The sequence below is a fragment of the Drosophila arizonae genome, chromosome 2, assembly GCF_054131065.1.
Source record: "Drosophila arizonae isolate 15081-1271.41 chromosome 2, UAZ_ARI_1.0, whole genome shotgun sequence".
In the NCBI taxonomy this organism is placed as follows: domain Eukaryota; kingdom Metazoa; phylum Arthropoda; class Insecta; order Diptera; family Drosophilidae; genus Drosophila; species Drosophila arizonae.
Window position 1 is genome coordinate 7757609 of NC_142922.1, and position 25471 is coordinate 7783079.

A 25471-nucleotide genomic window follows, 5' to 3' on the forward strand; every position below is an offset into this window, starting at 1 on the left:
AAAATACTATCGGTATTAGGACTACTCTAATCGAAACATTATCGAATTTACGTGAAGATAAATTAATGTCTATAAGTTTTTATTATAATGTTAAACTAGAATAACTAGAATATTTCTAAAGCAAATGTAGACATTTTTATTACGACTAAATGCTAGCTAAATTTATGCTAAACTCATATAGTAATGTTACAAAGCAGTCGCAATGTAAGCATCAGCGGCACCTGGTGGGCTTATAAGGAAACATTTAGATCGGTTAAATTTTGAATTGGCGGCAATTTAAATAGAATGTTTTTTTTTTTAACATTTTTTTAGCTCTAATGGTAATGTTAAAACCCCAATGTATGCATTAGCGACACCTAGCGGAACCACAAGTACTGATATGAATCGGTTAAAATAGAAATTGGAGTCAATTCAAATTAAAGCAATAAATTTTACAATTTATTTCATTTATGGTTCACATCAAGCAATATAAGCTAACGATATTGCTGGTAGCTCCCTGCTCCATAAGAGAATCTCTCTTCCGAACTGTGATAACTATCCTGTTGTGAGAGAATTATATTATAATCCCGAAGTTTTTTGCTCGCCAGATACTGAATTCGCTTCTTCGCCTCGGTCAAAGAGCTGCGGAATGCACCCAAATGTGATTCGAGAACAGCATTCAACGCAGTCGTCGCCTCGATTACATTTTCATCCATCGGAAAACAGGCCAAGGCGTTCTGGAACATCGTCCTCAGCCTCTCGATTAAATGCTCAAAGTTCTGGATCTCGTCGTTGTCCAGCATGAAACGCAATGTTTCCCAGTCCAGCTTGTCCTCGACATCGTGGTTGTAGTGTAGATTCTGGCTGTACTGGCGCCACAGATCACCGGAGCGGAAGGGCCAGTTGATGTGGTCCCGCTTGCGCTTGGTCAGGCACTGGAGCATCCGCAACGAGTGGTTCTTCTCCACAAGATAGATCTGCCAATCGATCAGTATGTCCGGGGTCGAATCGAACTCAACGGGCTCCCCGTCAGGCTCATCGTCAACATCAGAATCAGACTCGCTATCGTCTCCCTCCTGAGTCTGGCATGCACCATCGTCCAGCCTAGGTAACTTGCTTGGAACTGGGTACGCACGCTCTAGCTGCAGTGGCCGCACCTTGCGTCTCCGTAGCAACGATTTGGTATTCAGCTGCGTCTCGTTGCTCATGTCGATCATGGAGAGACACGTGCGGTAGATGGCAGACAGTTGCTTGCCGGCGGCGTGCACTCGTGACCCCGGCATAAAAAACAAACTGGAGTTGGCGAAGATCAACTCGAAGTCTTCCAGCGCCTCGTTCGCCCGCCAGTAGTAGTTGTTGTTCAGGCGCTGGCGTATGGTGCTCAGGTCCATGGGATGCTTAATCACAGTGTGGTAGTCCGGAATGCAGAGCTTAGACGCATCCACCGGTTTCTTGAAGTAACTCGACCAGCGGCTCCTCCACAGAGACTCCAGCACCGACTTCAGGCTCTCCAGCACGTTGGTCAGCCGGCCAGGCCTCTCCGGCGGCGGTATCACCGGCGGCTGAACAACCCCATTCACCGGCAGAACACACGGCTCGATACGAGGCGGTATCTCCTCAATGGATGGCTTCGCCTGCTTTGGCTTCATCTTGCCCTTGCCCAACTTATACATTCTCGAAAAATTCTTTACAATCCGATTCAGAACTCTCAATGAAATCAAATGTCAAACCGAAGGCCAGCTCAGCGTTTGCACTTGCTTTGACAACTGGCATCAAATGCAAAGGTAACTAAGCTGGCAACATTTAGAATTTATTTTCGATTATTCTGAATTTGAATGCAAATTGTAACGAGAAAAAAAAACAACAAAATTTTAAGAATGTATATTGTAAACATATGAATTTTTATTGAAACTGAATATTATTAAAAAGTTAAATTTTAAAGCTTTAAGAAAGTAATATAATAAACAAAACTGCCTTGAATATGAGTAATCTTTTGAATGATCAGAAAATATTAAAATCTAAATAAATGCAACAAATTACAATAAAAGTAATCTGAAGATACAGTCGATTCTCAATAATTTGTACCCTGCTATTTCAAATCGAACAAATTATAGCCCTTGAAAAAGTTTTATTCTCGATAATGATCGATTATTGTAACTTCAGTGTAAATCGAAAAGAATGCCCTTGCCATTTCGAATTATCGGAGTTCGATTATGTCGATATTAATAATTTATTTTTTTGTTATTTGTTCTTAACTTGTTTGAACATTATATTTAAATTATGTTCTTATATTAAAATATAGATATTAAATATAATTTTAAAATATAAGATATCTAAATTGAATAATATATATTAATAAAGTCTCAATAAAAATATTCATTTATGATTTTAAAAATCTAAGATAAGTAAAATTAATATTAAATAATAGTAAATAAAATTAAATAAATTTAAACAGCTACAAAAAAAATGTACAGTAATTCATAAAAAATATTTGAAAGTGGTTTTCTTTAACTTGAGATCACTTGAATAGATTTAACATTCACTTGACGGCAGGCTCTCCACACTTCAAGGCGAAACGAACTTAATTTTGAGTCCAATTCAGCTGAAGTGTCATCCATATTTCCAGACTTGCCGCTACGCAAATTAAGGGCACTAATCGATTTGTTAGGGGTATTCCGCAGTGAGAAGACTCGCTACTTTGTATTATTCATTTCAGTCTTTGATTGGATTGCACAAGATGTTGACTCTCAAGCTAGTTTTAGTGGCGCTGCTGCTGCAGCTGCTGGCAGGAGCCACGTCATCTCACGACATGGTCCGGGTACTGCAGGGCGAGGACGATCTGTTCAAGGATCTGAGACTCTATGTGGCAGCTCTGGAGCGCAAGGCGCGGACGACTCGCCTGTAAGTGAATCACTGAAGTTGATCTCTATATACAATATAAATCTATATATTTCTCTAGAGTCTTAGAGGATGCCCTGGCCAGGCTGGAGGAGTCGCAGATTGATCCCACGGCCTATGTCGAAAGTCCGTTGGTCGCTTTTTCCTTGGTGCGACGCATGCACATGGATGCGGGCAAGATATTGAACTACCTGAAGCAAGATGCGGGCGCAGGTAAACCAATTCGGCAAAAGCTCATTCGACAGTGACACCAGACTTTATACCGCCCACAGATCTACAACAGATTGCGGACTATCGTCTGGACATCATCACTGAGGAGGATCTGGCGAAGGCTACGCAGGGCTTGCTCCGCCAGCAACAGCTCCAGGGCCTGAGTGAGCGCGATGTGGCTCGGGGTCTGCTAGGCCCGAAGCAATACAAGTGGGTCTCTAGTCTGTAGATCGCCAAGTGGACTAGGTTCGATATCTTCGTCTCTTATATCCATTGCAGCGCCAGCCTGAGCACGCCCGACTGTCTGACCCTGGCGCAGCACCTGCTCAAAAAGGGGGAGGATGAGCAAGCCAATAAGTGGCTAGAGCTGGCACTGGAGCTCTATGAAGGGACGCCGGAGCGCGTCTACGAGCTGCTGAGTATCGATAGTGAAACCATATTACGTGACATGGTCGACATTCATGCTTCCAGGGGTTAGTGCCATGAATAAACAATGAATCCAACTCGACTTTCTGGTGGTTTTTGTGATTTCCTTGCAGAGAATTGGCTGCGCGTTCGGGCAGTTCTTCTGCAGATGCTTGAGCTCGCTCAGGACAAGCAGCACATCTTGAACTTGCTGCGCTCCGTGGACTTTCATCTCACGAACTTTGAGATCTGTCGGGGTCAGAGGCAGCTGCCCGTTAGCGACTCGCTGCGCTGTCGCTATAATGCAGAGGGCTCGCCCTTTCTCCGACTCGCTCCACTCAAGCTCGAGCAGCTGAGCATCGATCCATATGTGGCGCTCTGCCACAATGCCATCCATGACAATGAGCTGGAGTACATCATCGAGCAGAGCAGGCCCTATCTGAAGCGTGCCCTTGTCGATCAAGGCGTCGTGCATGAGAAGCGGGTCACCATGGATGCGGCATTCGACCTAAATGCCTCCACCCAGGGACGAACTCTGCGCCAGCGGCTGGAGGATATGTCCGGCTTCGATCTAAGCAACAGCGATCAGCTGGCAGTGCTCAACTATGGCATCGGAGGTCACTACTCCATGCACTTTGATTGCTGGTCTAGCAGGGACAACGTGAGTGCTACGAATGGGTCTCAAATTCTATATGGTAGTAGAGGTAGGCCTGGGTAGCGGTAGACTGACTGATTGAGCTACGGAACTTGACTGAGGTTCAGATGACTTCACTTTCCTATTGGGCAAATAACTGGATGATTGAGTCATAGATTGAATGGCTGATTGAACAAATCATAGAACTTCTAACTTCTTGACTGACTGATTGACAAATTCAGTGAATAATCTAGATATTTATTGACTGGTTGATTATCGGCATGATTGACTGTCTCATATATTGATTGATTGACTGATTGATAGCTTGATCGATAGATTGACAGAACGAATGATTGCATATTGATCGACTGATTGATAGCTTGATCGATAGATTGACAGAACGAATGATTGCATATTAATGGACTTAGTGATTGAGTAATTGATTGACTAATCACTGATTGAATGACTGACAGATTAAATGATTGATTGACAAACTCATTGGCAAATTGATTGACTGATACACTAATTGCTGATAGGCCGACTAATTGATTGACTGGGTGAGTAGTTGAGCTATTGACAAACTGATCAATATACATAGATTAAATTTAGTAATGGAGTAACTGATTGATCGACGCAGATTGAATAACTGATTGGCTGACTGATAGCAACCCTCTGACTGACAAATGATTTAGTGACTGATTGATTGACTAACTTAGGAGTTGGGACAGCTTTCAGACTGATCAGTATTGATTACTCTAAAATTCTACCATACTTCCAATTTAACTGCAATTAATTACAGTAGTTCAAGTTTACTTGCGATTACCCATTCCTTTATGCCTTTATGCTTTGCAAAGGGATTAACTTTCACTTTTTGTTGAGAGAAATCTTTGAAGTTTTTAATGCAAGTTTTGGCCAAGGAATCTGTTAGGCAGGCCCGACTTGTCGGAGCTCCAGTGCTGGGCACACTGACAGCCGCTGCTGAATGCCTCGGATTTATGTATGTAAATACTCTTTTTTGGCAGGCAGCCTATGAGGCTTACATCAGGAGTAATCGCATTGCTACCATTTTGCTGTACGTAAGTAGAGGGCTTAAATCGCATATTGCGCGCCAGTTGCTTCCTCACTCTTGTTTATCTTCTCCTCTTCTCGGCGTCCTGCTCGTCCTTTGCAGCTGAACGAAGTGCAGCTTGGCGGCATTACATCCTTTCCCGCTCTAGGCCTGGGCGTGCAGCCAATCAAGGGCTCGGCCCTGATCTGGCATAATATGAACCATGAGATTGAGTGCGACTACCGAACCCTGCACGCCGCCTGTCCCACTCTGCTGGGCAATCGCTGGGGTAAGCTAATTAATTGAATGCACTGTACGAGGGCCGTTCTAAAGCTAACCGACCTAGCAAACGCATGATATCTGGCAAAGCAAACTTTCATTGGCCAACTTGCTGTTCGATTCAGTTTTCCCAGCCATTTCCAATAACTTCAATTTCCTGTTTATAATGAGAACTGTCTAGCTCAAAATAGATATTTGCGATAGATTTCAGTTCTTTACGGCTGAACTTTTTTCGGAAAACCATTTTATTGAGTTAGTTTTTTAATACAAAAAATATAGATAAAACAGATCAAATATAAAATATTTCAGGGGTTTTCAAAATGAAAAAGTATTCGATGGCGAAGCTATTCCTATATTAATGCCTGGCTTTTATACTCGCTCACACAGTGAAAAGAGTATATTGATTACGCGTAATGCTTGACATGCTCTGATTTCGTCTTATTGTTCGTCCGTCCGTTCGGTTGCTCTTCCGTCTCTTTGTCCATCCATCTTCTCGTCCGGATATCCGCCAGTCTGATTGAACGAAAATCATTTCACCGCTACTGAAGCTGTATAGTTTTGGGAATTTTTACCGTAACATTTTTTGTATGATTTTTGAATACATCCAGGGAATGAAAAATATATATGTATATATTTGGTATACATAGGTTATGAAACGATTGAGTTTGGACACTTGAAATATTGAAGAAATCATAAATCTCATCTAGGAATGTGGGGCAGACGTAGCAGATCGAGAATAGCTAATGATGTAACGGGAACGATATAATTAAAGACTATACATATGCCATGTATATTATTTATCATATACTATGTAGATGATTCATTATTAAAAGATATTATACGACTGAAAAAATAAGCTGATATAACTATTTGTATATAGAGACAGCCGTTGCATTTGAATTCCTCTATAGAGGGTTCTATAAATTATTAGGTATATACATTCCGTCAACGTGCAGTATGCAATATCTCACGAAACTACCCTCGCCCCTAGGCTATTTCTCTCATACTCACCTCGACCACAACGCGTCGAGTCAGCTTCGATAATCGTTGCAATGAAGGCTTTGACATGAATGCATTGAGTCCTCGTGTCATAGAGCATAGGCTGGTCGGTTGCCTTTGGAAGTCTCTGCTTGTTGCAATGTCCGCCTATTTTTTGCTCACACATCCCGTTTATATGTATGTCTTCTTCTTTGTGCAGTGGCCACCCAGTGGGTCGACGTGGACGGGCAGTGGCGCAGAAAGCGCTGCACGCGCAGCTCCCCGAATTAAAGAGGGAAGAACGCATCTGGCTTAGTTTTGCGATAATTTATTCAATAATTTTCCATTAATTACATTTATGCACTATTTTATAGTATTCATGTGTCTTCATATGCAATGCGACATATTTATTTACTTTATTCTTATTTTTTGGCATTATTTTCCATTTGCCATCTCTTTCTTTTGTTTTTCTTCTTCGTTTCGGTTATTTATGGGGGGAAAGGACTTTGAACAACAATTCTCGTGATACGTATTTAAATGATATTCGCGGGGTGGGGGAGCTTGGGGCCCACAGCGCTTTTGTAATATGTTTAGCAGTACGTTGCATATATGTATGTATATATATGTATATAAAAATGTTAAAAAGAAATTGTAAAAATGAACCAAAACATTGGGAACAAATTGAAAGCCCTAACAAAAACAACAAACAACACAGACGCTGATAAGGAATTATGGGGGTCGCGGGGCTTGAGCGGGAGCGTAAGCGAAACACTTTGCGGAGGGATGGGGGATATCGGCTCAAGGGCTGGGTAACACCTGTAGGAATACTTGATTGCCGGCTCTCGCTCAATTTTGATATCACGCACTCCAAGCGCACAGCAGCAGCAGCAGCAGGGGCAGCATCAGCCACGCCGTCTGCTTGAAGACGGCGGCCACATTGCGAGCCTCGTCGTCCAGACCTGCCGGCGGAAATGAGAAATCGGAAATCGGCGTCAGTAATTGGCTTGAGAATTGTGGAGCGTACGAAAAAAGTGAGTGGAGCTTACCGCCAATGAAATTGAGGCTCTCATCGTTGCTGGCCGAGGCGCCCGGATGTAGCTTGATTTCTAAAACAATCGCAAGGTCAAAGGTTAGACAAATCGCATGGGAATGGGGCATGGGAATTGTGTGTGCCGATAACGCATACGCACCGTATAGCCGTAACGTGCCCTCGGCACGGCCCAGCGAGTTTGTGCTGACGCAGTGATAGGTGCCCACATCGGAGGCAGAGAAGGAACGCACCACCAGCAGCATGACGCCGCGATAGCCATCGCGCTTTTCCGTGATGCCATATTTGGGCCTGGATAGCAAATTCGTGAGATTGTTTGACTTGTGCAGGGCTAAAAATATTGGCCCACGGCTCAACCACTCACCCATCCAAGAGCATTTCGGGCCCGGGCGAGCCGGACTCCAGGCTGGACGTCGAGATGCTGGCGAACCCGTTCGAAGTGCGCGCGCCCTTCAGCCAGTAGGAGACGGGCGACGGGGAGGCCTCCACCTGGCACTCGAGCTGCACATCAGAGCCGAGCGGCGTGCCCAGCAGCTGGCTGGGGGCACGCACCATGGGCGCAACTGGAATTGGGGAATGACAGACAAACGCAACAATGAATCCCACTTATCCCACTGACACTGGGGCAGATACCTACACTGTACGCTTAGGGAGACGCGCTTGCTAACCGCCGGCGGCACATCGTTGGAGGCGATGCAGAGGTAAGCGCCCATTTGACGGCGCTCCAGGCGAATCAGCCTCAGCGAGGACCCATTGTAGGTTTCCACTGTGAGTGAAGATTGTGATGGAGCTTAAGCTGTCGGGCTACATGACGTTGTGGCACTCACCTTTCATTAGCTCCCGGCTGCCCGGCTTACGTATTAGTATCATTTCGCCGTCCTCACGCCGCCAGATGACTCGCGGCTGCGGATTGCCCGTGGCCTTGCACGTGAGCGTCGCATCCTCGCCCTCCTGCACGGCCAGATCGGCCGAGGACTCCTCGTTACTAATGTCCGGTGGCACTGCGAGCAACCAACATGGCATTACATATATATTCGCATATTCTCTTCAATAGAGCAACTCTCAAATACCTTGCACATCGATGCAGCCCACCTGCTTCTTCATGGGACTCGTGTTGATTTGGCACATGTAGCAGCCGCGGTCGGACTCCCTCAGCTTGCTGATCTTTAACTTCCAGCTAATTGGCCGTAGCAATATGGGAATATAACAAAGAAACAGATGAGAATATGTATTCTAATTAAGATAATATATTGTATATATGAAGTGCTAAGTCAATAAATCGTTTGCATAGATCAACATTGATCTTTCAATATTATAATTGATCTTCATTCTACGAAAAGTGTTTAGGAAAAAGCAAATATCTCCGTTGAATATATTTATGTTTATGAAAGAGCTTCGACTTTCAGCTAAATTTAGCAAGAATATTGTTATTAAATTCTCAAGCTCTACCTATATAAATCAATATATAATAGTTCAAGTCTTTATATAGTTAACTTGTATATCGAAGTTCTTCAAAACTAAAAGTTTTTTAAGCGGCCCAAGTCTATTCAGTGGACAAGAACTGCACATCGACCAACTTTTCAACCTCTGCCCACACTTGGTAAGGTTCATTCTATCGCTTTATGGCGAAAAATTGCTGTAGCACTTATTTCTTGAATCTTGGTTTCCCTATAAAATAAAAAACTTATTTTAAAATAAAAGTAATTAAACAGCTTATTGAATTAATTCCTCTTAAGGGTCTATGCTGCATCATTAATTGTAAAATTTAATTGTAATAATACTAATAAAAATTATAATAATAATACAAATAATGTTAATAATAGTATTAATATTGATATAACATTTTTTTTTATTTATTTATTATTTATATTTTATTTTTAATGTATTAAAAAATATATGTATACTAATATCAATAATAACTTAATTAATTTCTGAATTATTATTAAAATATATAAAATAAAATGTATTTTGTATGCCAATCAACCCACTCTAGGTGCTTCACTTACGTGTGCATATCCTGATGCATGACACTGATCCGTGCATTGTGAGTTACGACGCGTCCTTGCAGGGCCAGGACCGTCTGATCGGAGGCACGCAGCCAGCCGACCTGAGGAGCGCAGCAGAAAGGCAGAAAATACGATCAATAGGAATTAGATGGTGTGCAACTTGAGTCAGCCAGGTGAATGGAATAGTTGACCTACTTTATTCTTGCCCAGATTGCGCACGGAGCAGGCGAGAACGGCCTCACGACCAGCCGGATACGTGACATTGTTGATGAAGCCAATAAACTCCGGATCGGGATCCAGCTGTGAGTTTAACTCTGTGCACAGCACGTGGCATTAAATTGAATTAGAATTTGATGTTGGGGCCAATGGGGGCAATTGAATGCTTGCCCCTGCTCGACGCTCTACTTACCATGATGCTGATTCTGTGGATTTCCATTGGCGCATTTGGCGGCCATTATCAAAATGACAAAGAGCAGGCCTAAATGGCTCTTCATTTTGTTATTGTTGCTGTTGTTGTTGCCCCTCCTGCTGTTGTTGTTATCGTTATTGTTGTTGTTGTTGTTGTTGTTGTTGTTGTTGTTGCGGCTTGTTTTTTCGCTCTGCAGCTGACGTTTGTTATTTGCAGCAGCTGTTGCTCGATTCGCTGTTGCCGTTGTTGCCGTTGTTGCCGTTGTTGCTGCTTTTGTTATTTTATGGGTATTTTTTGTAGCGAACGCCACAAATTCTATTTGCATTTGAATTTCTATTTCTATTGCTATTTGCCGCATGCGTTGTTTGTGCAAATTGCGCAAGGGGCTTTGATTTCACTGCATCTGCATCATTCCCAAGTGCTGTTGACATCTGCAAGCAAATAGGAAAAAATAGCAAAAACAAAATAAAATGGCATCAGCATAAAACACCCAAAACAAAACATCAAAAATTTCTAACCAAAAATTTATTTCACCAAACAACAACAACTGCAATTGAGTTTAGTTTAAGTGCTGCAGCAGCAACAGCAGCAGCAACACCAACAGCAACACCAACAGCAACAGCAAAGCTGCAACAATAGCAATCAAGTGCTGGGCTGCTGAACTGGTTGTTTGTGGAGCTCACTGGGCCGTGTTGGGGGCTGTGGCGCTGTTAACTTGATTATGTGCGGCGCACAGTTTAACAATGTTACGTTGGCTGCTTTTAGGCGCGGCCAATATGGCCCACAGTCCGGCAGAGAGTCGTGGTCCGCTATCTTCTTTAGCCGCTGCTCAAAGTGAACGCAAATGCAATTTTCAACACAAACACAAATTTATGGCATGGCCATCGTGCCACGCCCATGTCACGCCCATCCACCCAGCAATAAAAGAAAAAGTGCGCTCTGACGACGAGCTGCAAAATAAAATATAACTGGAACAAAATAAGAGCACGAGTTGCGAGCGTTGCGAGCCAGAGCCGAAGCCGAAGCCAAAGCCAAAGCCAAAGGTGCAAAATATGAATGTAAATATTAAAAAAGTTTCAAGACGCAAAAACTAACGAGATGTACGCTCATTTGCCCAGCTTCCACCGGGGACCAGCCGGCACCACCAGGCACTACCAAACACCATCAGGCACCAGCATCCAGCGAGCTGCTGCACTTTGCTGCATCTGTAATTTAATTTCTGTGTGAAATTGAGCGCTGGGCTAATACTGAATTTGCAGTAAACCAGTTAGCAAGCCAGGCCGAAGCCAAAGTGCATTCAAGTCAAATACGGAACGGGGGGCTGGTTGCGGGGCGGCTGCGGGGCGGGCCAAGTGCAAACTTTTGACGAGGTGTCAATGCCGATGCCACGGGGCTAAAATGCGCGAAATGCCGTCAGTGGATGCGATGCCAAGGAAGGCAACTTTCTAGCAACGGAAATGCGATTTGCTTATTGAATTACCTTTTGGCTGCACAGAGTTGCGACAGTGCAGCTGCCACGACCAGGAGTAGCACGAATAGCAGGAGCAGCACCAGCAACAACAACAGCAACAGCAGAGCACACCGCGATTGATTAAATAATATTGTTCGCCTATTCGCATAATTGAATTTCTGAACAAAGCACTGGAGAGCTTTGCGTTCAATACAAATAGCTTTGCTATGCGTCCTTAAAGAGCTGACCACAGGACGACGTCATTTCAAAAAGCCAGACTAAAACATTATTTTTCAATATTTATCGATCAAATTTTGCATATACATAAGCGAGGTATTAAGAAGGCTCCAGGTCAGAGCTCTCCTTCAACTCTGTTGGTTTATTGGTACACATTAGGATAACCTAATTATTACCTTTGATATTCCATTCAATATTCGAATCAATGTGTATTCAAAGGTCTGTGGAGTAAGCAGATCCAGTGCAAAAAATTATTGCCGAACAAATGTTGCATTTGATCTTTGAGTAAGTTACAGGGCTCTAAACGGGAGTTCTTTGTGATTAAATGTTTAAATGACGACAGCCTAAGAATCGTTAATTGTGCTGAGGCATATAAAGTAAGGAGAACCTAACAATTTATTGTACTCTACCGATTATCGCTTCGCTTTAATTTAGAATATTTAAAATTTTGAGGGCACAAATGGGTTACTTATGTCCAGTTCCTCGTTTTATTTGTTGTAGGATATAATTTAAATCCCTCAATTCCACAGCTGAGACTCAACAACACTTGTTCATCATAGGGAATGATTATAGCCAGTGGCGCAGTGGATATCGGGGTTTGAAATAACCCGAGTTTTTAGAGTCGCAAATCTATTGATAATGAATCGGCCAATCTAGAGATTTTTGTTAACCTTGCTTTTTCTATTTTTTTTTTTTTTTTTTTTTTTTTTTTTTTTTTTTTTTTTTTTTTTTTTTTTTGCTTTTAATTGTTTGTATCGATTTTTTTAATAGTCACATAAAAGGTACACAAAATGGATCGTTATGTGTGCATTCGGATATCAGGATATTTATCACTCCAATTAATAATAATCTATATTAATTTCTTTCTGTAATCTAACAAACTGGCAATTAATAAGAATCAATAAGAATCACCTCCCATTATCGACAAAGTCGCTACGCCTCTGCAGGTGAAAATATGAGTTCTTGCTACAGTTCTATCAAACTCTACTTTAGAATTTAGAATTTATTGTACTACTAGCATGCACTCGATAGTTCTTGATCTATCTTTCTCTCTCTCTCTCTCTCATGCTTTCATGTTTTGCAAATGTAAATTCACCTGACTATTTCCAATCTATATGTATAAGCCAATTGCCCTTTGCAATTGAGTTGATTTTCTTTTAATAGCTTACAGATGAAAAATATGCTCAAGGTACTTCGATAAATATATAGTTTATTTATAGTTAATTCTGACGAGGCTTCGCATTGCTGTCTATAGAGCAGTTAAGTGGATAAAACAAAATGTCGCCGGCAGCTCATCCACAAAGTTTTGTGTTTGTGTGTGTGTGTGTGTGAACATTTAATTTTTAATTGTGGCACATAGTCCGAGGCAATGCAATTTATGAGCGAGCTAAATTGTTGTGAAAATGCCAGCGGAATTCAAACTTGAAGTGAAATTTCAACTCATCAACTTGAACAATTGTGTTTGCTTCCATAGCTATTTGGGCGCTTTTTGTCGCTGTCAGGAAAAACAAATTTGCATCCGCACTCAAGAAAGGGAATATTTAAGAATGGGCTCCGAAAAATGTGCCACAGCGCGAACATAAATAAATTTGCCGTGTAAACAGAAAATATGGCAGAAAAAAAAAAAAAAATGGAGAGAAGGATAAAAGGAAAAAGTGCGGCAAACAAATGAAAAGTAGAAAGTAGAAACTGCAAATCAGCGCAGTTGCAGCTGCAAGGTACGCCAACAGCTGCCCCAGAGAAAGACACAGGCATACATAGAAAGAGTGAGAGAGAGCGAGAGAGAGAGAGAGAGAGAGGGCGAGATGGAGCTGGAGTGTGGGTGAGACAGCATCTGAGTGAGCAAGCGTTGTAGCAAAGTGGCAGCTGAGCCGGCGGTAACAAAAAGAGCAAAGGCGAACTAACACAGCGCCAAAACCTTTTGAAGTCGCACAGCTGGCAACAACAACAACAACAACAGCAAACTGGGCAACAACAACAAAGAGGGCGTGCAGGATGGCGAGGGCAAGCACTTGAGCGACAAGCGTCAGCAGGAGCTTGCTCGCTGACAGCTGAGCCAGGTCCTACGGCCAGCGAATGGAAAATGTCTTAAATGCCTATGCCGTATGGTTGATGGCGGCCCGAGGAGGGCGGGTCAGATGTGTTGCTAAAGGCTAACGGTAAACTGTAAATGACCGACGCTGCTAAGCGGCAAAGTGATTTGACTTAAAAGTGCTGAGCACTTGCTCGGACGCCAGCAGCCAACAGGCAGGCACTCAGGCAGGCAGCGTGGGCGCGTGGGCGCGTCAGCCTCGCGGAGCTGCTGTCACAGCGACAACAGCAATGCCAGCAAATAAGCAGCGGGCCGGGCCTTAAAGGATCAGGTTTAAGCTCATTTATTTAAATTAAAACAAACACTGCGGGGCTAAAAAGCCAAAGTCAAGTTGCGAAAGGGGCTGCTGGGCGGGATCTCGCACAAATCCACAAAGTCACGACTGAGTGCATCCAACTACACACATTGTGCGCTCGACTCCACAGCTGCGTGAGTGTGTGTGTGCGTGTGTGAGTTTTACGTATGCCTGCAAGGCGCGGCTCTCCCTCTCTCCCTTTCTCTCTCTCTCTCTGTGCGTGTGTGTGTGTGTGACTGCTGTAGAACTTTGGTAACATTTCCGATTGCTAACGCTGGCTTTAGTCGCAGTTCTGGCATTGTCCTTTGTCCCTTGGCCGTCAGCCGCCCAGCCCGACCAGCCCGCCCGCCCGCCTGACTGTCATTTGTCCACTACACAAACAGGGCAAATTGTTTGCAATAATGCGCGTGGCAAGTGGGCGGCATGCCTCGCCCATTAGCCAACGCCCCCACATTCGCCTCCAGCCGCGCCCGTTAACACATGCGCCGGCATTGATATGACAACGAATGCTCGCTGCAGGTAGCCCACCTGGCATTCCCCCCTCAGTTGCGCTGGCCATTGGGGATAATGAATTTCGCTGGCAATGGCAACAACCGCAACAACACTAACACCAGAAGTAGCAACAACAACAACAACAACAACAACAACAGTGACAACAACAGCACTGACAAGTGCGATAAATAACGATGCAAAGTTTAAGCAGAAAATCACAAAATGAAAATGTTAATTGTTTGGCTCACTTTTCTTATTGCTTTGATTGCGCCTCATACCCTGGGAAATGCCATAAGGGAGAATATGCACTATGAGAACTAGGTTGAATATTAATCTGTATATGAATGTTAAATTAAACAATAATAAATGTGTATATACGTATATATATGTGTATGAATATTTTTAAAAAAATATATGAAATGTTATTATATAAATTATTTTCTATTTTCTATTTTTTTCCTATTATTTATATTTCAATTTTATATTATTATTTTTTTTTATAATTATTTTATATATATATATATATATAAATAATTTTTAGATTTTATATAGGCATATATATTTTTATATTTTATGTTTTTTAATATAATTATTTATAATCTTTTATTAATTAATTTATTATTATTATTATTATTATTATTATTTTTTTTTTTAATAATATTTACACAAGTACCTAATATCTACGTTTTTTCTTTACGTTAATAACATAATGTTATGCTATGTAATGTTATCTGCTTATAATATGTTGTTAATATAATAACATAGCTTCGATAAGGAAAGTAAACCAGATCACAAGGTATCAATTCGTCGTACACTTTATAACACTTTTGTTTGTTTAACTTTTGTTTTATTTTTTCTGCATTTTTTTTTTTTTTTTTTTTTTTTTTTTTTTTTTTTTTGTATGCAGAAAAGTTGTGCAGCATTGCTCAATGAGATTTTTTATTGCAGTCGGCGAAAGTTTTTATGTGGCGCCATTAGTAGCCAATTATTGGCGACTTTTTACGCCCGAACGCTCGAAGCTTAGAGTTCTGGCTGACAGAGTGGACTTATAGCATCGCAGACTGGCAGCTGGCAGCTCGGCAGCTGGGCAGTCTGGAGGCTGGCAATCTGGGTGGCTGGCAGCTGGCAAGCCAATTTATATTCGCTGTCAGCGGCTGCAAAACTATTTGACTGTCTGCATTAAAAAGTTCAATAATTAGCTACTAATAACTCAATTTGCGATTCAGCCAGAAAGGGAGCTGCTAATTAAAACCGCTGTCAGAGGACAGAATGTCGCTTAATTCAGTTGCAGGGCGAGGCGCAAACGAGTGCAACGTTGCATTTTAGCTAAATTAAACATTGGCGCCTCCGTTTTAATTGATTGTGAACAAACTGTAAAGCAGACGTGGTCGTTGGAGCGACGCGGAACAAGACGGCGAACTGGATGAGTGACTGGCTGAGAGACAGGGAAAGATGTAAATAAACAATTTAACTAAATGCGCCGCAAAGTAGGCAACGCTGCCGTCGCCGTCGCCGTCGCTGCTGTCACAAAAGCCTTGAGCATTAGACGTGGCATAGAAATGATGCTTTCAAAGTGTAAATGTAAACAGAGCCGTGGAACAAAAGGCCGGCAAGGAGTCGCGCACGAACAATGCGTAGGGCCAAATGAATAGCAATGCGAATGGGCACGGGTAAGGGTACGAATAGGGCTGTGGGTGTGGCTGGTGATGCGGATGTGGATGTGGATGTGGATGTGGATCTGGGTGTGGAAGATGCTAGTGCTGCTCTAGGCCGTTAGCTGGCGGCGACTGCTCGCTGCTCACTGCTCGCTGCTGCACGACTGAATGAATGAATAGCAATGGCTATGATTGTAGGTTTGGTTTTCACGGCTGCTGGCGGCGCGTCGCGTCGAGGGTCGAGGGTCCCGCCCCCTTGCCCCTAGGCAGCAGCAAAAATAACAATGGAAGCGGCGCACAGTGTGCCGGCACAATTGTGATAATTGCCGTTGTCTCACACCTTTTGCCAGCGGCAGCGGGTCGTGAAATGATGACAAGCAAAAGCTCTTCCGCTGTCTGTTTGTCTGCCACTCGTAGGCATAGCAAATAAACTGTTGCCCCCTCGCTGCCCCCCGCTATTTATTTTATAATTTCATTGTTTACATTTATGTTTTAGCTTTAACACACACACACCAGCACACACACACACACACACGCACATGCAGAGAGTCGGGGTACATAAGCCCTGGCATCATGTGTGCGCCTCGTCTATGCATGCGGCACAAGTTTCTCCGGCTCCTTGCTGCTCGTCGCCTTTTCTCTCTAGTCGAATTTTCTTTCATTTTGGCGCTTTCTCAACTTTTTCGCGCACAATTTGCATGCGAATTTGCCGCTGTCTGTTCGCCCAAAACTTTGCCCCGTTCGTCTGTTCGGCTCGTCCTGCACATCTGTCTGTCCCTGCCGGTCGTCCGACCATTTGCTATCCTCCGGCTTCATGCGCGTGCCTTTTACTGCACGACTGCCACTTGCCAGTTGCCTGCCGCCTCTCGACCCTCTCGGCTGTCTTCCCCCACACACACCCTGCACATCTAGTGTCAGCTCTACATGGCCGCCTGCCTGGTCTCGTGCAGTTTTTCTTTCATTTTTTATGCGCCGTTAACAACTTTTGCTCGGTTTACTTTTTCCGTGTCGAGCGGCGACGCCGGCGCTGCTTCTTTCAAACTTTAATTGTTGTTGCATGTCCTTTAGCGCACTCCTCGACGGCATCGTCGTCGTCCTCGTCGTCGACGTCGTCTTTGCCATCCCTGTCCTTCTTTTCTCTCGCGCATTCCCCCATCATCATCGCTGTTCTCATAGCTGTTACTTTTGTTGTTGCCCATGTTGTTGTTTTTCTGGCGTAAATTGTACGCCTCACGTTTTTACGCCTGCAGCCAAAGGACACCCATCTGCATATGTGTGAGACTGTGTGTGTGTGTGTGTGTGTGTGTAAGTGTGCACGTGTGTATGTCTGTGGCGACGGAAGTGTGAAACTGAAATTGAGCAACTAAAGGACCAAAAGACTCTGCAGGTTGCCTACTTGCCATAACTAAACACTGGTTTCAATTCTGCTTAAATTATTATGAAAATAATATCAATTAGGAAAATAAAAAAGATTTTATTTTACGAAGAAAAAATTTTAAGTGCACGCTTTTCATATATGTAATATGATTATTACTTATATTTAATAAAATATACCTATAATGGTAAATAAATAATAATAAATATTTAGACAAAAAATATATAAATTTTTAAATTGGATTCATGAGTTTTATATATATGAATGCAATATATATTTTCTTATATTAATAATTCCAGAAATTCTCGACGATACTGATTTGTTTTTACATCTTTTGTATATTATTTATGTTATATGCCCTACGGAAAAATAATCTAAGGTATCTTGCTAACAGTAGTTATATTGAAGTTAAACGATATTTCCAAGACATTTTTAATTTTCATGTAAAATAAATATAATCAAACTCATAAATTAATTAAATTACTCAAAATTAATAAAAATAATAAAAGAAAAGTGATATATACATTTTTTCATAAGCAAGTAACTTTTTTATAAAACATAAATAAAATGTAAATTTGTTTTTGTTCTGCACAAATATTAAATATTGCAATATTTATGGCATTTAACACTTGCAGTGAAAAATAAACGGATGAATATATTTTCATATCAAAAATACGAAAATAATGAATTCATTTCGGTTTCGCATGTGTTGGTCCACTGTGCCTGGCCTGTGCATTTGTGTTCATTGCCAACGTCTGTTACTGTTAAATGTGCGTGCGTGTAAGTATCTGAGAGAGCTATGTGCGTGTGTGTGTGTGTGTAAGTTTGTGTGCATGTGCTCGACTTTATTTGGTTTTGCGTAGCACTTGGCATTTATTTGCCCACACCGGGACATGAGGATGCCGCCACCACGCCCCGCTCCCACTAGACGTAGCAAAAAACTTCGTTTGTCGTTTCGCTTCGCTTCGTTTTTTTTTTTTTTTTTTTTTTTTTTCTGAGAAAAAAGTTGGTTTCGAAATAGCTTTAGGGAGTTTGTAAAACGCATTGTGCTGAACGCTTTTAGCAATAGCCCCATTGAACCGGGCACGCGTGTTTGTGCTGTCTTCTTCTTCATTTTATTTATTTTTTTATTTTTATATCTGTACAGCTAGGCGAGCTGGATAAGATAACCCATATGGCTGGATAAAAGGCTACATTTGTTTGACATGAGTTATCTAATAGTCGTGATTGCTCAATCAATTCGCAAATATCATTATAATTGAAAGCGACTCGTAAAGGATGATTGAGATCGGAGTGTTTCCATTAGAGGCTTCAGCAGCAGTTGACATACTCGACGGAATTATGACAAGTTGTCAATGAACTCAGCCTCTGGCTTTCAATTGAGGCACAGCTGGCTGCTGATTCGGGCCCAAGGCAGCGCTCCTTTGTGTAGGGGCCAGATTGTTTGTGGCTTTAATGGTTGAAAAATTCTTAACAACTGCTGGATTGTAATTGCCGCTGCTTGCTGCATTCGTTACCATAATTGCTGTTGGCTTAATTTCAACTGCCGACTTCCGGACCGGCAACTTCAACTGCTTCTGCTGCTTCTGCTGCTTTTGCTTCGCCTGCGTTGGTTTCTCGAGCTCCCGTTGTTGTAGGCAGCTTCAGACAAGCCAGCGACGGCGACTACGACGACAATAAGAAAACCCATTTGACTTACAATCTTGTGAACGTTACATGTGTGTACGACTGCAAATGTGTGTGTGCTCGTGTGTGTGTATGTGTTTGTATGTGTGTGTGTGCTTGTGCGGTTTGCTCATTTGGTTGGCTTTCTTGGACAGCAGCCGTTCCCTGGCTCCTTGGCTGCAAATGAACTTGCTTTCAACTGCGCTTGCTTCTGTCATTTTTATACTCTGAATCCATCGAACATGGGAAATCAGGGCATCACAGCTTTGGTAAAATGTATGTTACAGCCAGAAGGAGGCGTGGCAGACTCCATAAGGTATACATATTCTTGATCAGGGCGAGCTTTTTCGGTTAGTTTGCATGGTCGTATATTTGAACGCATCGATTTCATAACCTGTTAGAGCTAGATCCTTGAAGGCTATCGATAACCCACGTTATTTATCGATTAAAAGCCTGATGATGATGATTTAGTTATACATTTTTCTCTCATACATTTAAACAAATCTGTAGCTAACGCACGTTGCAAGCAGCTCTGTGCTGTAATAAGCTCTACGTGTGCACACATTCAATCACGCGTTCAAACTCGTGTAAGAATCGCAACTGCGATTGAATTGTGCTTGAGTTTACAGCTGCTACTTTAGTTTAGATTGAAGATATTAGGATTTGGAATCATTGGAATTTTGATTTCGTTTCTTATAAGCGTGAAGAGGCGGTGGGATTAGAGCCTAAAGGCTTTGACAAGTACATAGAAGATGTTTGGAGTCCAGGAGAGCTGATATCAGTTTTGTTTCATTTACTTCATATTATTTTATTTATTTCTGTTCAATAAATATGAAACTTGATTGTTAAAGTGCAAGTTCTAAAGTCCTGAATATTTTAATGCCAATGCTAAAAAGCCGGAGTATATTTGAAAACGTTGATCTGACGGGCTTCAGGGAGTCTCGTAGTCGGGCACCTCGGCAATGGCTGTCCTACTTGTTATTGTTGGCTTCTTGTCGACTCTGTGTGCGGGCCTTGCTCTCATTGAGCTCTCGGTGGGCATTGCCTTTGCCTTTAACTTCGTATGTGGTTCTGGCTAGCTTGCTTCCCCCTGTCCCCTCTCTGCTGTCCTCCTGTCTCCTGTCCATGGTTGTCTTAAAACTGCGGGCCTCTTCGTCCGACTGCATCTTGCACCTTGCCTTCACATACAACGCTCATCAACGCCACATTTACTTGCCTCTTGCTTGCCACCCTCTTCTGACTGCAGTCCTTGCTCGTTGGTCCTTGGTCCTTGGTCCTTGCTCCTTGTCCATTACCGTGTCTCTCTATCCGCAAGCATTTCAGCTGCACATTTGCCTGCTCGCTTGAGCAGCAATTCAACTGTGCACTGGTCACAGCCAGCCAGTGCTGCTGGCGCCACCCGGCTGCCATATTACCATAGCTCACCTCAGAGCCCCCGCCCGCCCGTCGGTTCGTCCGTCTGCCTTCTGCATCCTTTTTGCATAAATGACTGCGCCTGTATATTTGGCATGACTCTTGAATTAATTTTGCAACATTTTAAATTGAGCGCAATTAATTGCAAAAATGTTTTATTTTTACCCACTTGCGCTCGTTTTACCACTCACGAACACCCACACATTGAGTGTGTGTGCGAGAGTGTGTGAGTGTGTTTGGGGTTTTTGAATGGGCTGCTGTGCATTTTGTGTAGTCGCATTCGCTGCTGTTGTTGATGTTGTTGCTTTTTGTGTGCAAGTGCGAACACGCGCATTCAAGCATATGGACGACGGCCCGGCTGAACACTATATGCATGCATACATTCACACTCACACTCACACACACATGCAAATAAATTTGCATGTGTGCGACGTTGCTTTTTGTGCCCCCATCGTTTGGACGTGTTGGCTTTTTGCATTTCTTTTCTCTTTTATACATTGCTTTTATCGCGCTTTCCATGCGTCTCGCATACATTCATTTTCTCCATACCCTTTAACTAGACACATATACACACACACACACACACACACTCACTCAGTCACTCGCTCACAGTACGCATCGCCTAAAAGTATGCAGCATGCATTGAAAGCCTTTTTACATGACGCTCCCCCCACCCCTCAGCTGCTGGGCCCATTTTTTGTGCCCCGTGCATGTCGCCATTTCTGTTATTGTTTTTGTTGTTCTTTCAGTTGCTGTAGTTGTAGTTGCTGCTATTGTTGATGTTGTTGTTGTTGTTGTTGTTGTTGCCGACGCTGCTGCTATTGCTGTTAATTTTTGGGACGCTTCTGTTGCATTTTTGCCATTTTGTTGCCTAGCGCATTTCATTTGGGTCTCACTTTACATCCGACTCTGCCCCAGTCTCCACCATCCCGCACCGCGCTGCCCCACTCTGTCACGCTCGCTCCGTTAGTGTGTGCGCTGGCGTACAGTGTCGCTTATTTATATCCAATTGTTCATTTGTCTTTGGTTTATGTTACGCATACGTCATGTTTGCCCATATTTTATATTTTCATATATGTATATACACATGCATTATAGTTGCACGCTTCGCTTCAGCAACAACCGAATGTATGTCTATATATATATATATATTATGTGTGTGTGTGCTTGTACATATATCTGGGTCTTACAATCAGAGTGGTGGACCACAAATGTAAAATATTTTTCGTTATATTTATGCGTGTTTTCAGTTTTCCTTTATAAATTAAATGTGTCAGCCTTTTGCAAGGAATTCCATATCGTTCATGCACGGGCATTGGAAATGCATTTCGGCTTTCGCCATCCTCGCAAATTTAAGCAAACGGATTAAAAGCTATATGCTATAAAACCATATTTTATATGTGGCACAAGAAGCACACTCGCAAATTTCTGTCACTGAAATGATATTCAAACTGTTTTAACAATTATTTATAATTATCTCTTAATAACCAATAAATTAGTTAATTAAGCCCTTGACATAACGTGAACTAACAAATCCTTGTGCAGAAGAGGATGAATGAAGAATTCAATTGTTTCAATATTTCCATTCCATATAATAAATTCAATCTATCGACACAGCCGCACACGTACACACGCACACATGCACACACGTACAATATTTTATATGTGTATTTACTTAGCTCCACTGTCAGACATTTGTCAAAAAACAGTGACAGCTGTACGTATCTATCGCATCTGTCAATCCATACAGTCAGTGCTTAATTCTATAGGGTATATTCGCTTCGCTCCACTCTGCTCCGGTTCGTAAATCTCGTTACACATGCATACAATTTTGCACTTTCGCTTCAGCATAAAGTACAACAATAACAACGACAATAGCAATAGCAACAACAGCAACTACAACAAAACAAAAAATGAAATAAAATAACAAAATCAATGTAATTTTTCTTTTCAGTATGCAATTTTTTATTTTTGTTAGTTGAATGGGTCTTATATTTCGTTTTCGTATATTCGAAGCTTGATTTTTTAGTTTATTTCTGTGTTGCCCTTTTGTATATATATATATATATATATATATATATATATATGTATGTTTGAGCATGTATATATAGAGTTGAATTTTTTTATTCAGCTTGTTCTCTTGCAGCAGCAGCAGCAGCGGCAAAAATGGCAATAATAAATACAGGAACAACAACAAAATCAGCAATGACAACAAATTTGTCTTGCAAAAAGTTTTATTTTGTTTGTTTGTTTGTTTGTTTGTTGTGTTTTTTATATTTTTTTTTTTATTTACGCTTTTCACATTTTCTTATTGTAGCTGATAAACTTCCTACTTCGTGCCCCAATCTGTTGCAAAAGGCCATGTCCAAGTGTCTATGACTGTTTATGGGCCGTCAGTCAGTATGTCAGTTTGTCAGTCTGTCCGTCAGTCCGTCTGTGACGCTGCCTGTCTGTACGTGTGTGAGTGTCTGTCTATATGTCTGTCTGTCTGTTTGCGTGTGCCTGTCTACATGTTTTCGTTTTTTATTATTCAGTAAATCAAATCAGTTTCCTAACAACTCAATCCAAACACTTGCAGCACGCTTCATGGACATGGTCCGAACACCTCGCCTCTCGTTTCTCTGTTCTTCATCGTTGCGCTTCCGTCGCAGCCTCCACTCCCGCACTATGTTGGACTCAACTAAACTTACTCGCAGGACAGTTAGCATGCTCCCGCTGCTGGGCATTGCCTCATCTTTTTTGCCCCTCCCCTCACTCGCTCCCTCGCTCCCTCGCTCACTTAGTCAGCTGCAGCATGTCTCTGCGATATCTCTCTGTCCGCCAGCCTCTGCCTGTCATAGCCATGGCTCTAGTTGTAGATGCTGCTGCTATCTTTTGTATGTTGTTTTTGTATAATGGTGATGTTGCTGTTGTTGTCGCTGTTGTTATTTTTACAGTTAAGTCAATATGCAGCCGTCAAAAGCAACACTTGATACTTTTGTGTGCTACTTGGGTTGGCCAAGTCCGATTTTCTTGCTAACCCCCCGGCCACCCGCAAAGCAGCTCGACTCTTTGATGAGTGTCACAGTTATTGCGACTTTTTCTTCATTTTGTTTGCGAAAGTTCTCTGAACACAGACATGAACTTGGCAATAGAGCAGCATAACAAATTTATGGTCATATGAACAAAAAAAAAAGAAAGATGCAAACAACTAAGTACACACACACACACAAACACACTCGCTCACACATTCAGATAAGAAACAGTGGTTAGGCAAAGGGTGACCATAATCGACTTATGTGCATAAGCCGTCGCCCAAAAAGCTTGAACTATCAACCTAAAAAGTTAGTGGGCTCCTGGTCCATAAGCGCCAACAAGATGCCGTATCAGACAGGATTGCCAGCCGGATAGTCAGTCAGACAGTCGGCCAGCCAGTCCGATGTCCCACTTGATGTGGCTTTGATGATAGAGTTGCCATCTTTTTCTGTTTTTTTTTCTGCTTCTTTTTGTTTTTGTTTCTCTGCATTAAGCTGCAGTTACTGCAATGTAAATATCATGACTTAAATTCGTGGAAAGCCGATTGCTATCAATCAAGGCAAGTCATAAAGGTGCGCCCACAGCAGAGCTTCAATAACAAATGTCGACCATTTATTCAAAGTTAACTGAGAATATTTTCGCTCGATTTAAGCTGTCTTTAAGACCCAACTAGTATTTACAGAAGTTGCAAAACTGTTGCCCGGCAACGCATCGGCTGTGAAACATTTTAAATCCCGACTCGAAATGAAGCAAAATTGTAAAATCAAACGTAAAATCAAAACTCATGTCTTTTTAATGATTTGACATCAGACTTTGGTTTTAATTCAGTGAAAACATATCGCTTTGTCAGCTCTGAACTGGAACGAGCTGTGGGAGCCGGTTTTAATTATTTTCTCATCTTTAATTGAACAACTGAAACATATAAAATATTTATGTGTGAAAATCGAAACTTAATGAATTCAGAGACAACGGCATATTGTTTGTTGCTTGCAATTTTGTTTTAGTTAAATTAGCCTGAAATTTTTGAACATGAACAAAAATTGTACCATTTTTTTAGACATTTTAATTACTCGAGTTGAACTCTCAGCCATGGCCAAAGGAGTCTAACCATTTCTGTGTATGTCGGACTTGTTTTATTAGCAAATATGCCAATGAAGGAACAGAAAATGATTATCAATGAATGAACTGCCTGCAGATTCGATGAGCTGGACTAGTTGCTAATATTGACAGAGTCAAGCGAAGAGCAGAGAAGAGTAGTATTCGCATAATCAATATTTGATATTGACGTTCCCATTGATTAATTGACGACAGTCGATTTGAAAGTTCTCTTTGGACATGGCATTTGATTTAGAAAACACTAGTGCCAAGATGTTAATGACCAGCAAGGTCTCTCCTCGAAAACAATTTTCCGACAATGTCTGCGCCGACGATCCGCATGGCAGTAGCTGAGGCACGTAGCTTCCGTCCGGCGCTTGGCGCTTCGTCCTACACCTATCGTTGCTGCCGTTCGCCTGGGTATTGTTCTGCTGGCAACCTTTTTTTACGATTTACGTGCCGTCTCCTCGGGCAGTGGGGGCGGTGGAGGCTGGGGCCACTCTCAGATGTCCGTGGCTCATGCATGGCTTTTAATAATGCTCATATTTTTATGGCTCGCCCAGACGACGCGGCGGGTGGGACGTGTAGTCGGGGGACGTCATCACATTTCGTGTGATTTTCTTTCTTTTCTTCTGTTGTTTTTTCTGCATTTTCATTTTCGTTTTCATTTTCGTTTTCAGTTTTATTTTTGTTGATTTCATTTTTTTTTTTTTTGCCAGTTGTTTGTGACTTTTGTTGCTTAAATTAACAAGTTCGGCCCGCCAAAGCCACATGCTGTGGCACGTATGGGCCA

General features: G+C 42.2%; 3 protein-coding genes across 6 annotated transcripts in view; 1 reads left to right on the top strand and 2 right to left on the bottom strand.

Moving 5' to 3' along the window:
- Positions 1–410: 410 nt before the first annotated feature.
- tbrd-1 (testis-specifically expressed bromodomain containing protein-1) lies at positions 411–1808 on the bottom strand. The gene has a single exon (XM_018002114.2). It carries the CDS (start codon positions 1650–1652, stop codon positions 474–476), a length of 1179 nt encoding a protein of 392 aa, XP_017857603.1. The 5' UTR covers positions 1653–1808; the 3' UTR covers positions 411–473.
- An 870-nt stretch (positions 1809–2678) lies between these two features.
- LOC108609356 (prolyl 4-hydroxylase subunit alpha-2) lies at positions 2679–6807 on the top strand. Of its 2 annotated transcripts, XM_018001134.2 has the most exons (8): positions 2679–2880; positions 2939–3090; positions 3150–3297; positions 3367–3560; positions 3627–4153; positions 5149–5202; positions 5298–5463; positions 6652–6807. In XM_018001134.2, exons 1-8 carry the CDS (start codon positions 2717–2719, stop codon positions 6720–6722), a joined length of 1476 nt encoding a protein of 491 aa, XP_017856623.1. In that variant the 5' UTR covers positions 2679–2716; the 3' UTR covers positions 6723–6807. The 2 variants fall into 2 exon arrangements, with proteins under 2 accessions (XP_017856623.1, XP_089320087.1); XM_089463961.1 differs by lacking the exon at positions 6652–6807 and having other exon boundaries at positions 5149–5198; positions 5298–5438.
- Positions 6744–25471, bottom strand: part of DIP-gamma (Dpr-interacting protein gamma) — a 50682-nt gene continuing 31954 nt past the window's right edge. For all 3 annotated transcript variants that reach the window (XM_089463951.1, XM_089463945.1, XM_018000783.2), the window contains 10 exons: positions 9895–10325; positions 9681–9799; positions 9486–9586; positions 8550–8656; positions 8307–8480; positions 8117–8245; positions 7844–8042; positions 7622–7770; positions 7478–7537; positions 6744–7390 (listed from right to left, as the gene is read on the bottom strand). In XM_089463951.1, the coding sequence (XP_089320077.1) occupies positions 7290–7390; positions 7478–7537; positions 7622–7770; positions 7844–8042; positions 8117–8245; positions 8307–8480; positions 8550–8656; positions 9486–9586; positions 9681–9799; positions 9895–10252 (1497 nt within the window). In that variant the 5' untranslated portion in view covers positions 10253–10325 and the 3' untranslated portion in view covers positions 6744–7289. The remainder of the gene's footprint in view (positions 7391–7477; positions 7538–7621; positions 7771–7843; positions 8043–8116; positions 8246–8306; positions 8481–8549; positions 8657–9485; positions 9587–9680; positions 9800–9894; positions 10326–25471) is intronic.

Bases quoted from the DNA above. Each gene is read 5' to 3' on its own strand.
- tbrd-1 (XM_018002114.2), bottom strand. From the start codon at position 1,652: ATGTATAAGTTGGGCAAGGGCAAGATGAAGCCAAAGCAGGCGAAGCCA.
- LOC108609356 (XM_018001134.2), top strand. From the start codon at position 2,717: ATGTTGACTCTCAAGCTAGTTTTAGTGGCGCTGCTGCTGCAGCTGCTG. The intron at 3,561-3,626 runs GTTAGTGCCATG...ATTTCCTTGCAG, and splicing joins CGACATTCATGCTTCCAGGG to AGAATTGGCTGCGCGTTCGG. The intron at 5,464-6,651 runs GTAAGCTAATTA...TTCTTTGTGCAG, and splicing joins TCTGCTGGGCAATCGCTGGG to TGGCCACCCAGTGGGTCGAC.